Source organism: Aristolochia californica, unplaced genomic scaffold, assembly GCF_029961685.1.
Source record: "Aristolochia californica isolate CCGP_79_NKW_82.1479 unplaced genomic scaffold, dmAriCali1.0.hap1 SCAF_15, whole genome shotgun sequence".
In the NCBI taxonomy this organism is placed as follows: Eukaryota; Viridiplantae; Streptophyta; class Magnoliopsida; order Piperales; family Aristolochiaceae; genus Aristolochia; species Aristolochia californica.
The window spans coordinates 21116297-21132437 of NW_027181826.1; the positions used below are offsets into that span (position 1 = coordinate 21116297).

At 38.2% G+C, this 16141-nt stretch overlaps 3 protein-coding genes across 6 annotated transcripts; all 3 read left to right on the forward strand.

The window, feature by feature from the left end:
- The first annotated feature begins 2574 nt into the window (after nucleotides 1-2574).
- LOC137951379 (probable protein phosphatase 2C 39) lies at nucleotides 2575-6944 on the forward strand. The gene is made up of 5 exons (XM_068797995.1): nucleotides 2575-2881; nucleotides 5212-5457; nucleotides 5551-5827; nucleotides 6086-6240; nucleotides 6558-6944. Exons 1-5 carry the CDS (start codon nucleotides 2849-2851, stop codon nucleotides 6693-6695), a joined length of 849 nt encoding a protein of 282 aa, XP_068654096.1. The 5' UTR covers nucleotides 2575-2848; the 3' UTR covers nucleotides 6696-6944.
- Nucleotides 6945-7250: 306 nt separating this feature from the next.
- On the forward strand, nucleotides 7251-14147 carry LOC137951606 (glyoxysomal processing protease, glyoxysomal). 4 transcript variants are annotated; one of them, XM_068798382.1, is made up of 14 exons: nucleotides 7251-7564; nucleotides 7642-7688; nucleotides 7774-8005; nucleotides 8100-8183; nucleotides 9085-9237; nucleotides 10395-10526; nucleotides 10670-10773; nucleotides 11185-11270; nucleotides 11626-11720; nucleotides 11809-12244; nucleotides 12332-12379; nucleotides 12504-12699; nucleotides 12854-12942; nucleotides 13621-14147. In XM_068798382.1, the coding sequence occupies exons 1-14, from the start codon at nucleotides 7499-7501 to the stop codon at nucleotides 13875-13877; spliced, it is 2025 nt and encodes a 674-aa protein (XP_068654483.1). In that variant the 5' UTR covers nucleotides 7251-7498; the 3' UTR covers nucleotides 13878-14147. The 4 variants fall into 4 exon arrangements, with proteins under 4 accessions (XP_068654483.1, XP_068654485.1, XP_068654486.1 ...); XM_068798384.1 differs by having other exon boundaries at nucleotides 7252-7564; nucleotides 11626-11703; nucleotides 11809-11880; nucleotides 12026-12379; XM_068798385.1 differs by having other exon boundaries at nucleotides 7252-7564; nucleotides 11626-11703; nucleotides 11809-11880.
- Nucleotides 14148-14748: 601 nt separating this feature from the next.
- Nucleotides 14749-15631, forward strand: LOC137952156 (dormancy-associated protein 1-like). The gene is made up of 3 exons (XM_068799226.1): nucleotides 14749-14846; nucleotides 14964-15186; nucleotides 15306-15631. Exons 1-3 carry the CDS (start codon nucleotides 14753-14755, stop codon nucleotides 15340-15342), a joined length of 354 nt encoding a protein of 117 aa, XP_068655327.1. The 5' UTR covers nucleotides 14749-14752; the 3' UTR covers nucleotides 15343-15631.
- The last annotated feature ends 510 nt before the right edge of the window (nucleotides 15632-16141 follow it).

Here is a 16141-nt window from a genome sequence, read left to right on the forward strand (position 1 = left end):
CTAGTCATACATGGAGTATTAATTATACACGGACTTTCCTTTTTCCCTCAACTCGTAAAAGATAAGTCCTACAATTATTAAACAACTCTAACAAAAATAGAAGTCTATTAATTCTAAAATTTCTCCTTGGTTGTAGCTTCTTTCCATGAGAGTCAAGTAAGACTCTTTTATATTTATTCTTCAACAATATCTTCTACCCAACATTAGACTATACACAAAAGCCCCACCCATGGAGCAAGCAACTGAAGTGTTCCCCTCTCACTATAGAAGGCAAGTGGGTAAACCTCATAAGAAGAGTATTTAGTGGGGGTTGGAGGTGAGAGATCATAGGATGTGCCGCAAAAGCAAACAAAGATTACACAATCATCATACATGCCATAATCGTTCACTACCACAATATGTCGTTTGTCATGCGACTCGGATTCGGCTATTGAAAAATCATAGGTACTATCGACTATGTGGATTGGGTTGAATTGCATGCATCTATTGAGTTGTGCACTAACCTTTTCTTCACGTACATGTTAGGTGTGCCAAGAAATACATGCTTCTTCATATGACTTGAGGGACAAAGAATGAACCAAAGTCCAAGTTTTTTGTACATTCAATATAAATGGAAGCTTGTAACACACACTATGGATATGAGCAATAATATGTTTGGTTCTCACAGGCATTTTATGGGAGAGCGTTTTGTGAATAGTATAGGAAGGGTTATTTTTTTCTGATGAACCCAAGAAGCTCTCATTGTAAAGAAAATATGAAAAGGAAAATGAAGTTTTTGTAAAAGGGTATATAAATATAAATTTTTTATTGTTTTAACTATTGACACTGTGTTCAAATTTTATTTTTCTTCTCTCCTCTTTTCCTCTCCTCTCTCCTTCTTCTCTTCTCTCCTCTTCTCCTCTCCTTCGTATCTTCTCTCCTCTTCTCCACTCCTTCTTATCTTCTCTCCTCTTTTCCACTCCTTTTCTCTCCTTCTCTTGAGATCTCTTTTATTTATGTGAAGGCTTTAAGAATTAACATAGTATCAGACCGGGCTAATATTTGACATGGAAAAGGGGAAGAAGATAGAGAAGAAAAGGAAAAAGAAGAAGAAAATTGAAATGAAAAAAAGAAGAGTTTTTCACTTTTTCCCTTTGGTTTTCTTCATCCCCAACTCTTGTTATCCATTGGATTTTTCACTCTCTTACCCTCTTCCACACTCATTTCATTGGAACACCCTCTGTCGCTATATACACTAGGCAAAAAAAAAAAAAAGTTTAATCACTACAATACAAGTAAACTTATTTGTGTTAAAATCATATTTGTGTTAATCACTGCAATTTCATCTTATTGGATTAAAGATTAATCAAAGATGATTTGTGCATAGTAAAAAAGAAAAAGCTTAAAAATAGTTTTTCTCAACAAAAAAACAAAAATTGTTTCTCATGAGCAAATCCTTGAACTTGTTATTTATAATAATGCATTGAAGATCCTAGTATCGATGAAGTAAAATATATGCATCTAGAAAACAAAAAGAGAAGAAAAGTCATGAAAACACACTCCAAACTCTAGGCACCTGTATTGAAATATAATACAAACAATAAAAAACATAAATAAATCTATATATAAAAATACAAAACATGAAAACTGTTCTAGCTTCAAATATCCCCTTAATTTTGTTTCCTTGACTTCTAATAAAAGGAAAGCCATTGCAAAGAAAGTAGAGGGAAGTAAGATAAAGAATGTGAACAAAGAGATCAAAGGATAAAAATAGTGGAAGGAGAGAAAATGCTTACCTAGAGATGGTTCTTCATCAAAATTTGGAATTTAGAAGAGAAAGACACAAGTTTTATGTCGACTTCGATGAGGAAGACAGGTTTAAGGCAGACAATCTCCAGAAAAAAATACAAACAATTGAGAATGAAGAAGAGGTTGGGATTGGATGTATTGGAGGTTGAGTTTAATGAAGGAAATGGTATAAGGTTTAATATACAGGAATAACTTTTAGAAACAATTTGTGTAGAGTGTAAACTTCACGCCACGGTCTATCGCATTCTGAATGCACAACTATGGGTGGATACTAGTTGGGTCGGGGATGGGTTTACCAAAACCTGAACCCGAACATTATACCGACTCCAAAACCCAAACCTAAAAAACCTGAATCATCAAACCCGACCCCGACGCAATCAATATCATTATAATCTTGTCCCTGCCTCGTCCTTATAAACCCGATTTAAACCCGACCCATCTCAACCTCGTTTTATATTTGTCCCGTATGTGGGTCAGGTTCGGGTCGGATTTTGACCGTGTTTAGAAAAACCCATCTCCGACCCAAAACCCGATAGGTTTTTTCCCACCTTATCCCCGACCCACAGGATAAAATTAGAAACCCGAACCGGGTGTTTCGGTTGGAGTCGGATCGGATTCGGCATAAAACTCCGGAAGAAGATGCGAAGGGCCGAGTCAATTACGGATTTGCTGACTGTATTCGGCTAAATACGAGGAAGGATTAAAGAAATATGAAACGAGATCCGAGGCGCTTTCTCGTACCTCTAAAGATAAGGCGAGAGAGACCTTGTCGATAATAGAGAACTGCGACTCTGCGAGGATTGGCCTTTTCGGCCTTGACTTTCATACTCAGAAGTCGTTTTTTTTTTTTTTTTTTTTTCTTTCTGAAAGACTTTATCTATTGCTCTACATGCCCCCTTAAAATGGAAGCATTGTTTGGTTATTTACGGCCGACATTTGGATCTATACTTAGATCTTCTCCTCTCGCGCACACGTACTGCTCTTTCAGAAACACCTGTCTCTGCCCCGTTCATCCTCTTTCGCATCTTCGTGTTTTTAGCATCTCCATCCAAAAGCAAACATGACTGCAAGAGAAATTCTGCATAAGATGAAGGTACCCTTTTTTCACTTACTATGTTTTTTTTCTGTATCATTACCCAATTTGTTTGTAGCTGAATCTAGGTTCGCATTTCTAGGAATGATGGGTGAAGATGGTGTTGTCGTGCTGGTCTTTTGTGGAGTATTTGTGTGTCCGATCGCATTGGATAACGATCTCTATTTAGTAAAATGAATGGGATCATAAAATAAGAGAGGGGAAGGTTCGTGAGGAGTGTGATTATTAGGGGGGTTGGGGCACGGGCATTGAAGAAAGTACGAATTTCAGAATGGCACTTGGCCCTTTTGTGTATTCTTGGTTCAGGCGGCCTGAAGTTTTGTTCCATGGATTTCGAGCAATTACGTTATGGAATAAACTTGTTTTTCGAAATGTTTTATTGAATAGAAACGTACTTGGCCCTTTTATGTACACTCTCGGTTCCATGCTTTAAGATTTGGAATAAGAAAAGTCTCCTGTTTACAGCGGAAAAGCTTTCCCAATCGACCTACTGAGTTATCTGTAGAACAGTTCAGTCGGGAAGCAGCCTTATTAGGATCAAATTATGTAGGAGAAAGTTTGTTGGTTAGACATTTGTAGCCTTCTTGTTATTACAAAGGTTAGGGTTATAAGGCAGAATCAGTCCAAAACTAGCATGGAGTTTGCTGGAAACTTGCTTTGTGCTTAAATTACATGTTTTTGATCGAAAGATACATGCATTTTGCTGACATATTGATTGAAGCAAATTATTATTTTTTAATTGATCTGTCACTCCCTCGCCATCTGTAAATATTTCTGTACTTGTTTTTGTGAATCTATAATATTTTATTACCATGAACTTCGTAATCAACTTTTTTCAGATGGAAGAGTAAAAAATATCTTTGATCACGGACAACGATAAAAGGATGGTAACCAGGTGGATGAAGCTATCATCTAAGTGTCCTTAGATGCACATGTACATGTCCTTTTTTAAGTGGTGGATTGAGCCTTTGCTCAATTGCCTATGGATTTCTTAGTTGGAGGCACTGGGTGTTGGGGCCATGGCGTTTGTATGCAACCAAGGTTATAAAAGAAAGAAAATATACTTTCTGAGTGTTGAAAAATGATAACAAGACGAGTTTATGATGTTATGGATTGCTATACCGGTTTTTTACTTCTTGAAAGAAAAGAGAAATGAATATTCACTAGTGACATTGTGATATCCTGGTCCCTTTAAGGCAGTTCTTTGGATATTGTGGTTGCTTACCTGACTTACCTTGTAAAGACCATCTGGCTCCTTATGGTTTTAATAACTTATATCTTCTCAGTTGTTTATTTCTGGCCCTCCTTGTGAATTATATCTGTCAAAGTTAGGAGCTTTTATAAGAAGCAGGGTGGTTTTACCACAGGGCTTATTGGTGGAGAACTTTCATAATTTTCTTGTTACAGAAATGAAATGTTATGAAGAACTACAATATTAATTTTTAGTATATTTATGCCCCTAACTGAAGTCCCTGGTTTGTAGCCTCCTTGTATCACCTAGTAAAAGCTGCCCTGGTTCAATGTACTAATTAGATATTTTGGACTATCAAATTCAAGCTCCTTATTTTGAATTAATTTTGGTACTTATTATTGCTCACGATCCTTGTTGATGTTTACAAGTCATTGGAAAAAAAACTGTGTGCATATTAGTGTAAGACTTATCAATATACTGTTGTTGCCTTTTATTCAGACAACAGTTTCTAAGAGGAAGATGCATTCATTGACCAATTTTTTATTTTGAAAATCGTGATAGGCTTTATTGAAAGGGCATAGTCAAAGAATAACATGATACAAAGGGTCAGAAATCTAAAATTACAAAGGAGTTTCCCAAAACAAGGTGCTTAGCGGAATCCCTAAGCTTAGCTAGATGATCAGCAAGATGATTTTCTTCTGTATGGGCATTGTGAAGTTGAGCTCTTAACGACCAGAAGCAATCACCCTTGCTTGATCTTTCTTAAACTTATTTGCAATAATCTTTTCCTAGCTCTTCTGACCCTTAAATTCTTCACATGTTTTTGAGATTATTTGTGATGAGCATTAATATTTATTTACTGCTTCGTATCCTGTTGATGTTGATGGAAAAAATTATGTGGACTGACTATTAGTGTGAAATGTCTCTAGAACCTGGATGAACCAGTATTTTTTTATTTTATTTAACTTTGAGGGAAAACATCCTTTTGTTTTGCACCTCTGTAACTGGGGCTTGGTTTTTTTCTTTTCAACATTTGAGACATCTAAAGCCTCTGCTGAAGTCTGCATAATATTTCTTTCTTTGTTTTGTTCTACTTCCTGAGTGCTCCTTCATGTTAGTTCTCATATGCTGCTTGTAGGCAAAAGCTGGGTTTGGTCCATCTGACACAGGGAAAGGGAAGAGCAAGATTTCTGGCAAGCATATAACTCATGGCTTCCATCTGGTCAAAGGAAAGTCATATCATGCCATGGAAGATTATGTTGTTGCAAAATTCAAGCAAGTGCATGACTGCGAATTGGGATTATTTGCAATATTTGATGGTCATTTGGGTCATGATGTTGCCGATTATTTGCAGTCCCATCTTTTCGATAATATCTTGAAGGAGGTAAAGTGCTGACTACCAGGTATAACCTTCCTGTATTTTTTGTATTTTTAATTGCATCTCATAATTTTTCTTCATGTTGCTTGTTGGGAGCAGCCTAACTTCTGGACAGAAACTGAAAATGCCATCAGAAAAGCTTACGAAGAAACTGACAGTAAAATTTTGGAAAAAGCGGTTGACCTTGGAAGCGGAGGTTCCACTGCTGTTACAGCTATATTACTCAACGGTGAAAAGTTGGTAGTGGCAAATGTTGGGGATTCACGAGCAGTTATATCTAAGAATGGTGTGGCCAAGCAGCTATCTATTGATCATGAGCCTGGCAAGGAGCGGGATGCTATTGAGAGCAAAGGTGGCTTTGTATCAAACTTGCCAGGTACCAGTCTGGTACTTTTTACAATTTTTTCCCTGGAAATTAGGCATCTCCTTTTCTGCTTCCGTGCTTATCCTTTTTGAAGAACTGCTTCAAAGGACTTGAAGAATCTATGAAGGCTTTCTTCCTGTAAGGAGTAAAGGAGATAGAACTGTAACTAGGGAAATTAATATGCTTTTGACCTAGACACTTCCCTTTTCGCATAGAAGACCTCAATGTGTCTTGTGAGACTGAGCTTTGCTTTGACAATATGCTGTACAGGAGATGTTCCACGTGTTGATGGACAGTTGGCAGTAGCAAGGGCTTTTGGTGACAAGTGTCTGAAGAAGCACCTTAGTTCAGAGCCAGATGTGGTGGTGGAGATGATAGATGAAGAAACTGATTTGCTCATACTGGCCAGTGACGGACTATGGAAGGTGATTATTTTTGTTAGTGTTGTCAATATCTTAAATTTAAGTAGAGAACACAAGAGAAGGCCAATATAGGATGATGAAAATGAATAGAGCAGACATGCTTTGTGCGTCATAAGGTCAAAAAAAAGTTGTCTTGAATTTGTTAGATTGCTTAAAAACCACCCATAAGAAATCAACCTGCAATTCTCAATTTAGATTTTGAATTATACTAAAGCACATAATCTTAGTAGTACTAAAACTTACGTGGGAATTCTAAAACTTATAAAGGATGTGCAAGGTGAAAATTCTTCCTGAACACAACAAAATGTTTCTTTGTCCAGGTGATGTCAAACCAAGAGGCTGTAGACTCCATCAGAGACATGAAGGATGCTCAAGCGGCTGCCAAACATCTCACAGAAGAAGCTCTTGCTAGGAAGAGCAAAGACGACATCTCATGCATCGTTGTATACTTCCACTGATCCTATAGGACGGTGGATTACTATTTCTATGCTAGAGATTGTCTCCAACCGAACTGGTAAAGATAGCTGAGCTTGTGCAGTTTTATTTGAGCTTGTTCTTCTCTTTTGTCAATAATGTTGTGTATAAATTATAGTGGCCATGTAGCAGTGTCTTTGAGTTGATTTTGACAATAATGCTCTGAAAATCTGTTAGAAGTGTGACCTTTCTGTTGTTGTAGTCAGATGAAGTTCCAGAGCTCTTATTTCTTTTCTTTTTTTCTTGGGAGGAGGGCGAAGAAGAAGCCCTCAGTTTTTCTTCTTCTTTTATTTTTCATATATTAAATATTTTAATTCTAAAAATATAATAAATTATATATATATATATATATATATATATATATGTTGTAACATGAAAAATATTATTATAAAAGTTCTTATATTTTATATTCGATATATTATTTAACAAAAAATAATATTTTTACTAGAACAAGAACGTAATTCAGAGGAAAGCCCCCCTTCCTCTCTCTCTTTCTCTCTCCCCTTTTGAACCTCCTTTGTTTTGCCCACTGGGGAATTCAACAAATGACCTGGTTGAACAAGCTAGAATATGAAACTCAACCTCTCAGAAGTGGATTGGAGACATCTGATTGGCCTGGGAGGCAATCCGCCGGTTCAGACTCCAGCATACTCATTACCTTCGTTGACCATCATCTTATCTTCCTGAAAAAAAGATTAATTCAATTGTCGCCTTGCCGTCATCCTCCCAGTCTGTCGCTTGAAGTATACCAGTAATCGGAGTCGCATGCAGTGCCCAAAAAGAGGATATGGAGCTGCCGAAGATCGTCGAAACTGCTCGTAACTTGGCCGTCATGGTCAGAATTTCGGGTCCTGTAAGCCTCTAACCCCTTTTGGCGTTATTATACCTTTCAAGTCAATTGTTCAGGAATGTCTATGGATGTATTTTCAGGACCCGAAGGGGCTCAAGATACGGAGACATGCCTTCCATCTTCACGAGTGAGAATCCTTTCCAGTAGTTAGAACCTTTGTTTTATGTTGAAAGTTCTGGGTGGGTAAAGTTTTTTATTTTCTTCCTCTCCAGGTTCGGGAAGACGACACTTTCGGCTTCCGGCTTTATATTGCCCAACTCTCTGGTCGACGTTTCCTTCCAAAATCAGCTCTGGGGACCCAAGTCGGTGGATTTTTCGGATTCGGCCGTAGTTGTAACGACTGCATCGGTGATAGAGCCTTTTCTCCCAGTTGGCTATCGCTATAGCCTTAATGAACATCGTCCCAACCTAATAGCTGGGACACACCTTGATATTCTCACCGAGGTAGCCATTTGATTGTACCATTTTGATGCTTTGATGCACCAATCATTAGCCTTCTCATCTTCAAGTTACACTGCTTCGATTTCTTGCTTGTTAGTATGACAGTAAAGGCGAGGATGCTCTTCCCGGAACAGAGAACAAAAAAAATCCCACTTGGGTCTCAGCTGAACTTTTGGCATTGGTAAGGCTTCAAATTTAGCCTTCCTTCATTACATAATGTGCTGGTACTTCTTTGTATATGTTTTAGCTCATCAGATGTAATCTTCCTTGCAACTTATAAATTCGATGCGGTAGATGGAAGAAGAAAAATTGTGCATTTGTCCACCTTTCTCTGGAAGACCATAAGTGTTACTTTGTCTTTTATGTACTTGGTGCAATCGTTGCCTAGAAGTTAATTTATGATAAAATGCAAAAATGGCAAACTGAAATAAAGAACTTCAAAAAGTTACTGAGCGAGATACATATAAATGAATTCTTTTTGGTGATGCACTTGACAATGTACATATATTTTTTTTGAAATTTATGTTTTGAATACTTAGAAGCAGTGAGAGAAAATTCGAATTTGTATCCACCATGAAGTTTGAAAACCCACCTTATGGTATTCTCAATGGTTGCAATAATTATGACCGATGTCTACTTCTTCAGAATGGGACCTAATCTTCTCTTTAGTATGATTTGGGTGTATGAGGTCTATATCAAAATCATGGATTGCATGTATAGCTGTTGTCTGTTGGTGCATTTTAGTACCTCTTCATTAGTTGGTCAGATGATCAATCAATTTCATTAATCACTCACTGCCTTTTGTATCTTCATATTTGAAATTTTTATTTACAGGTTTATTTTATAGATATTCTATTCAAACCAGTCTTTATTAAATCTCATTTAGACTGGATATCTGTTTAATGTGAGCTTGGTATGGATATCTTAGATTAAACTCTAATTTAGCATATAACTTGGTCTTTTCTAGAGGTCACAGGATAACAGATTAGATTCATGTGTTTAGACTTGCATTTAGTTCGACAGGAACAGGTCTCTGTCAAATAGCTAACTCTTCTACTTTTATATGATTTTTGATTGCGTAGGTTGATGTCCCTTCTTCTACGTCTGCTCTCCAATCAATGGTTCAAGCCCATGGTGTTCCACATGAGCATGGTTATTGGGAGATGGGTTGGAGGTTGGCTCCTTTGAATGGTGATAGTAATGGCCAGTCCATTATGGATGCACTTCAAACACAGGTAGCCCATGGAAATTGTCATTGCCTCATTTGGAAAACAGGAAGCTCATATGATTCTTATTCATGTAAACTCACTGTATGTTTGTGCAAGATAGACCAATGCAAAGCTATGCAAGGGTCAAAATGTTATGTTCGGTCCATTTGAGTCATATTTGGAAAGGCAAAAACCGTGAGGGGGAAATAGGATGGTGATGTAAAGGGTCAAATAGGCAGGCTGCTATGGGAATGGTATAATATTCCACACAGTCCATATGAGTGGTGTTAAGAGTGCTCTACTTTGAAATATCTTCTTGTCACCTTCCTTTGATTATCAGAAGCCATGTTATAAGATGTTCATTAGTAGACCTTTATGTCTTGTTTCAAATGTGTATTTTCTCCATTTTTATCCTTACTTCACAGAAGTAAAGTAAGAGTTTTATTTGTTCATGTACTTTCTATTGATCATCTACTTGAAGTCACAGCTTTGACAGCTGTACCAAAGCTGACTATGAGCCCACATCTAGTCCACAGTGTTTCAGTTGTTTTTGGTTGACTGCTGCTGGCAGCAAAGGTTTAAGAAACTTCAGAGTTCTAGAAGAGCTATTAAATGGACATAATGGTAAATAATGTTAATTAGTATCATGTGGGTGTTTTTCTTATAAATAAGAGCTTGCTCAGGCTGTAACATGTTTGGCTTACTTTCTCCTAGTTGGAGTCATATTTCAGGTGATATCATGTACTCAAGTTGTTCTTGTTGGAGTTAAAGGATTTAATAGTTATAACTAAGGTCCAGGGGACATTTGTCATCACCTCTAAAACAAATTATCTTCGACTATGTTGTTTATCTGCAGGATATATAGTCTGATCCTATGCTCTTTGTTTTGAACTTCTTCTTTAACTGCACTGAATCAAGTGTGAAAGAAAAACGAAAAGAAATGATAGATAAAATGCTGGACAAAAATGCAAAATGTGTTTTATTTTGCCAAAGTAAGATTTCTTTACATCCTATACATAATCAACAGCCAAAAGAATAAGTTGATGTAGATTGTGTACGTAACTCTTCCTCATAACTGTTAAATCATGTGTTCATAGTTAAAATCCTCACCTAAATAGATTTGCTCATTTTCTTATGCTTCATGAGTTCATATGACAGTAACATGTTCCATCATTTTTCTTCAGGTTGGAACTGAAACTGGGACCTGGGCTGTGAATCAAAGACACCAAGATTTGGATGGATCAAGTAGTCTTGGTGTTATGGCTATGTCAACAACTAGAATTGCCTTTCTGGGGGTCTCTACAATAAACCCAAAGGTAGATAGCTTATATTAAATGCATATATTGGACCAATTTTTTTATCTCATTTTTCCTCACTGACATTGTAGTTTGCATAGAATCATGATATGTACTTGAGTTAAATACTTTGAACTTGACACCCTTGGTCAATGGTGGTTCAGGATCTCCCACTTGTTAATGTATCATCACCAGCTAAAAGAGGGGATCTTCTTCTTGTAATGGGTTCCCCGTTTGGTGTTCTCTCACCGGTCCACTTCTTTAACAGGTAAACTAAAACAAAATGTTGTGTCTATTAACTGGAAAAATCCTATGTCCTTGGTCAACCTGGATGGTGAACAAGGGAAAAGATCCTTTTATTGTTGCAATCGGAGCTGTTCCTTCTAAGACTGTACTATACTTTTCTCATGTGCATTGTATCTATGGAGAGGTTGTGCAATATGCTCACATGGGGAGCTGTTGGAAAGTGTTTTGGACCTTAAGAGGTTGGAAGCATATTCCTACAATTATAGGTAAAATAATGATAGCTCTTAAGTTGGACTTCTGGTATAAAACAATTTACAAGTGATTCCAGCTATGCACCCCCAAGAAAGTAAAGTTTATATGGCTTTTGCACAGCGAGTCGATTACTGTGGCTCCTCTGAATGTCCTTGTTTGATACTTTTATTGCTCAAACCAGTGTATCTGCAGGAGCAGTTGCAAATTGTTGTCCTCTCGATTCTTCTGAAAGTGCTGTATTGATGGCTGATGTTCGATGTCTTCCTGGTAAGGGAATGTAATGGAAGTTAGATTCCACCATTACTCTCTATTTTATTTTCAAGGCTGCAAATGGTCGCTGAGCAAGTAGTAGCTCTGGTCTTTTTCAGTCACTGGACACAAGATGATTATAGCCCTGGCTTTTGCGAGCAACTCTGTGGGATATCTCATCTCATCATGAAATACTAATGATCTTTGTGTGATAATCAATGGTGTGCTTTTTCTAAGAGTAACTTCCTTAATTTGAAGTAGGGTGTTGAGCTTTGTCATATTGGACCTTGTGTCTTGTGGCTGTGAGCTGAATTATGTATACTTATGAATTGTACTAGCATTTTTGCTGAATGAATATTTCTTTCCCTGTCAGGAATGGAAGGTGCACCGGTGTTCAGCAAACATGCTAGTCTTGTTGGTATCTTAACATGGCCCATAAGACAACGAGCAGGTGGTGCAGAAATTCAGGTGGAATTTTGTAATTTTCATCTCTCATTTTCTCCTGATAACTTCCTACTGATTTTTAATACATAAGTGCCTGAACTCTTGATAATAGCTGGTGATCACATGGAATGCCATAGAAGATGCTTGGAGGACTTACCTGCAAAAAGACCCTCTAAAGAGTCAGGTGAATCTTAACCATTCCCCTTCACCACTGGCATTTGAGAAGGCTCTACCTTCCATTGTTCTTGTTACTGTTGGTGACAGTGCTTGGGCTTCGGGTATTATACTTAATAAACGTGGCCTAATACTCACAAATGCTCACCTTCTAGAGCCATGGAGGTTTGGTAAAACCTTAAGCGGCATTGATGAATCCGCAATTCCTTTGTCTATTCCCTCTGAGAATCCCATCTATTACCATGAAGGAAAAGATAACCACTCAAGACATCCAATTGATTTGGGCTATAGAGGTTACACAAGGATCCGCATTCGGCTAGATCATGTGGAACCCCCAAGTTGGTGCAATGCTAGAGCAGTGTATGTTTCAAAAGGTCCTTTAGATGTTGCTTTGCTTCAACTCGAGTCTGTTCCTGTAGAAGTTTGGCCAATTAAGAGAAAGTTGGCTTGCCCTTTGCCAGGATCAAACGTACACGTAATTGGGCATGGTCTCTTTGGCCCACGTGCAGGTAATTTATACACTTTAATCTTCACCTTCATTTTATGACTTAGCCTTTTCTTATGCAATTTGTTACAAAACACCAGATTTTTCACATCCGTTTTGGTTTTTGTTCTGCATATTTTTTGAAACAGATCTCCAACCATCTGTTTCCTCTGGAGTGGTGGCAAAGGTTGTTGTCATGCAAAGGCCTGTTGATCATTATGACTTAGATTCAACTATTGAAGGACGGTTCCCGGCAATGCTTGAAACCACTGCTGCAGTACATCCAGGTGTTAGTGGTGGGGCTGTTGTCGATTCTGATGGTCATTTGATAGGACTTGTAACAAGGTATGGACTGATTAAAGCATCCTACTTTTGCTTACAAAGCTTCTAAATATCGTGAGGGATCACAGCATCTGTAAGAAATAGTCTTGAAGGGCCAAGTTATCAATTTAAGTTTTTCAGTGGGGCATAATTATGACCAGTCATTTTGTTTGTTTAGCAATGCAAGGCATGGGCGAGGAACGCTGATACCTCATCTCAACTTCAGCATACCTTGTGCTGCTTTGCAGCCAATTTTCAAGTTCTCAGGTAGCAAATTGGTCTTTCAATTCTTTTTCTTTTTCCTTTTCTGAATGATGGAGACTGCATTGAAAAGTAAGGGATACTGGAAGGGTCTACAAAAACTACAATGCTAAAAACATAAGCAAGTATACTTAACATCCAGCTATGAAATTGTTATCAAGAACACACAACTGAGACTCCCTTACCTCTGTAAGTTTTTTTTTTTTTTTTTGGTGCACGTGATACCTGAACTGTTGAGCTGCTGATAGGCCATATCAGAAATTTTCAGCAACTATAATCCTCATGACATTCAGAATGCAAGTGCATTTACTTGTTTCCAAAGTAAATGCGAGTGGTTACAAAATTAAGTGCAGTTACTTGTTTATCTTGAATGCAAGTGGTTGTAAGGTCCTAGTTGGGTAGTCTGATTGGAGGAAACATCTAACTCATCACCCAGATTATCTATAATATTTTCTCTGTGTAGCCTTCATGGCCTTTAATTATTTTCTTTTGGAGAGATAGGATTTGTAAAAAGGATGCGGGGCTCATCCAAACTAAAAGTTCTAAAAGTAAATGATTAGTTTCGAAAGATAGTATTAGTTACTTGAATGTTCTTAGTTTGGGTGCTCTGAGTCGCTCTTTCTCAGTATGTTGAGATAATTCAGGTGAATAGTACTTTCTAATGTTATCGTTTTCAAAATGCAGAAACATCAGATGAGTCATTTTTACATGTCATGGACAAACCTGACGAGTCCTTATCAGCTGTGTGGGCATTGATGCCCCCTGCCCCATCTGGCAAACAATCCCGGACAGATTCCGGGCTTCCGTTCTCAGTACTAGAGCATAAAAAAGAACAGAAAGGATCTCGTTTTGCAAAGTTTCTCGCCGAAAGGCAGGCTGAAACTTCTTTGTCTGATAACAAAACAGGAGTTCGTGCAGAAGTACTTCCTAGTAAAATGTGAGTACAAAAGAAAAAAAGAAAAATCACCTGAGACTGAATCACGGGCCTTTGTTTGAATGCCGAGGAGTTCATATGAATTCAGCTTGCAGGAGTACGTATACATGCATCGGCCGCACTGTAAATTATTATACTGACAGGTAGCCCCTTCAAATAATGTGGAACTTCAAGTAACCTCAGTGTTGATGTGATTCTACCGAATGACATGTTTCAGCAAGTTTTTTCCTAGTGTATCTTCTCCTCTGTTCAGTCTGGTTTCGTCTTTTAATGCATATTTCACCACCACCCCTGCCTCTTTCTAGTTTAATTGTGGTGTTCAAGAAGAAGAACAAAAGGGAAAAAAACACAGAGATGATGATGGTTCTTAGAAACATATTTCTACTATAAATGTCCAATTTCTAAAACCAAATTTTCTCTCATAAGTTAATTGAATATTATTAATTAAATAATTAGTTTAAGTAAATAGTTCTTAATTACGCAACAAACTATTATTAACTAGGGCTTAATGAATTCGGGGGAACAGGGCCTCGATCCTCTTAATTATGGTGCTTCTAGCCGTCGGATAATTTGTATCTAACGATCCGGTGCTGCCCACGTCTACATCTGAAGACCCGGTCTCACCGCAACAAACGTCAGGACTCTGTCCGACTCACTCCCAATCGAGTAAAATGCTTCCGGTGTAGAACACGTGTAGTGCCAGATATTATTGTGGGTCCCGCAAGTTCATCCTTTTCCTTCACGTAAGACATGAAATTGTTTAATTTAATTTTTTTATCTTAGTTAAAATTAGAATTATAGTGATAAATAAAAGGTTGAATTACAGATTCACCCTATAAATTTACTCGCCCGTCCTACCGCTGCTCTCAAAAGGAGAGAAAAATGGTTCTGCTGGAGAAGCTTTGGGACGACGTGATCGCCGGTCCTCATCCAGATCGAGGTCTCGGCAAGCTCCGGAAGGTCTCAACGCGTGGTGGTTCGTTAGATCTCTTTTTTTCGTTTTTGTCTTTTAGCTGAATTTTAGAACCGTTTGCTAGTGCCTGGAGCGAGCGAGCGATCTACTGAGTCGCTGTGTAAATTCGTTTGATTGCAGTGACCGTGGAGGTGGACGGTGAAAGTAGCAACGACAAGTTCCAGAGGTCCATGTCCATGCCGGCATCTCCTGAAACTCCAACAACGCCAACGACTCCATCCTCCGCAAAAAAGGAAAACGTCTGGAGGAGCGTTTTCAACCCTGGCAGCAACCTCGCCACCAAGACGATCGGCAATGAGGTGTTCGACAAGCCAAAGCCCAACTCTCCCACTGTTTACGACTGGTATGTACATGTCTATGTTCTTCGTCTCTTCTCTATCGCGGTCCAGAAACAGAAAAGGATGTTAGATCGTCGTTTTCTCTCCTTTCTGCTTGTTTTCTAAAAAGAAACTGCATCTGCAGGCTTTACAGTGGCGACACGAGGAGCCACCACCGTTGAGGGTGGCCTAGTGGCATGGCAGGCGAGAGTTTCGCCGTGTGTGTAAGCCGACACGTGTCAAGTCCACTTGGGCCTTTTTGAAAGTTTTCTCGCCTGGTTGGGTACGAACGACTTACTAGTACTGCTGTTTAGAGTACTTCTATCGTAGATTTACGAATGTCTTTGTGGGCGTACTGCTGTTTTCTTCTCCATTTTTTATCTCTCTCCATTCCCGCAATGTTTCTTTTTCATTTGTATTTGATCTGCATCTCATTCAAAGCTTCAAGTGAGCTATATGTGCTTTCTTTTACAGGCTTACAAGGTCTGTTTGATCTTCGATGTCTAGAAATGAAAGCGCCCATCTCTCGATCCCTGTTACCCTAATAATGATGGAGATGTGATGGTGCCAACGGCACAACCAAAAATCACACTTTGGGTTTATTTTTAAATAAAATGAAAAAGAAACAGCCTATGTGATCCTAACAACGTGATATTGGCTTTAAATTCAAATCTAAAATGAATGATTTTAAAATCAAAGCTCAATGAGATCAACTTTCAATTTGTAAGAGAGTGCTTGAGAGTGATCAAAATTACAATCATTAGTTTACAAGTTGGAGCAAGAAATTACTTGATAGAGGAAGATCTAATATTAAAAAAGTTTGCATTTGCCTAGAAAACCACCCTTTTGTCTTTTGGTTAAAAATCGTTTAAAATATAGTTAAAAAGTTATGAAAAATACGTAAAATCTTCTTTCACGGCTTCACCCACCCGATGGAAACGGAATCAACCGCGAACATAAAACACAGTCCGCAGCGGCTAT

What these genes read in the sequence shown, in the direction of transcription:
- LOC137952156 (XM_068799226.1), top strand. Translation starts at nt 14,753, where the DNA reads ATGGTTCTGCTGGAGAAGCTTTGGGACGACGTGATCGCCGGTCCTCAT. An exon ending in GAAGGTCTCAACGCGTGGTG is followed by an intron (nt 14,847 to 14,963) that starts GTTCGTTAGATC and finishes GTTTGATTGCAG; the next exon opens with TGACCGTGGAGGTGGACGGT. An exon ending in TCTCCCACTGTTTACGACTG is followed by an intron (nt 15,187 to 15,305) that starts GTATGTACATGT and finishes CTGCATCTGCAG; the next exon opens with GCTTTACAGTGGCGACACGA.
- LOC137951606 (XM_068798381.1), top strand. Translation starts at nt 7,499, where the DNA reads ATGGAGCTGCCGAAGATCGTCGAAACTGCTCGTAACTTGGCCGTCATG. An exon ending in TGGATGCACTTCAAACACAG is followed by an intron (nt 9,238 to 10,394) that starts GTAGCCCATGGA and finishes ATTTTTCTTCAG; the next exon opens with GTTGGAACTGAAACTGGGAC. An exon ending in TCTCTTTGGCCCACGTGCAG is followed by an intron (nt 12,380 to 12,503) that starts GTAATTTATACA and finishes TTTTTGAAACAG; the next exon opens with ATCTCCAACCATCTGTTTCC.
- LOC137951379 (XM_068797995.1), top strand. Translation starts at nt 2,849, where the DNA reads ATGACTGCAAGAGAAATTCTGCATAAGATGAAG. An exon ending in CTTTGTATCAAACTTGCCAG is followed by an intron (nt 5,828 to 6,085) that starts GTACCAGTCTGG and finishes TATGCTGTACAG; the next exon opens with GAGATGTTCCACGTGTTGAT. An exon ending in CCAGTGACGGACTATGGAAG is followed by an intron (nt 6,241 to 6,557) that starts GTGATTATTTTT and finishes TTCTTTGTCCAG; the next exon opens with GTGATGTCAAACCAAGAGGC.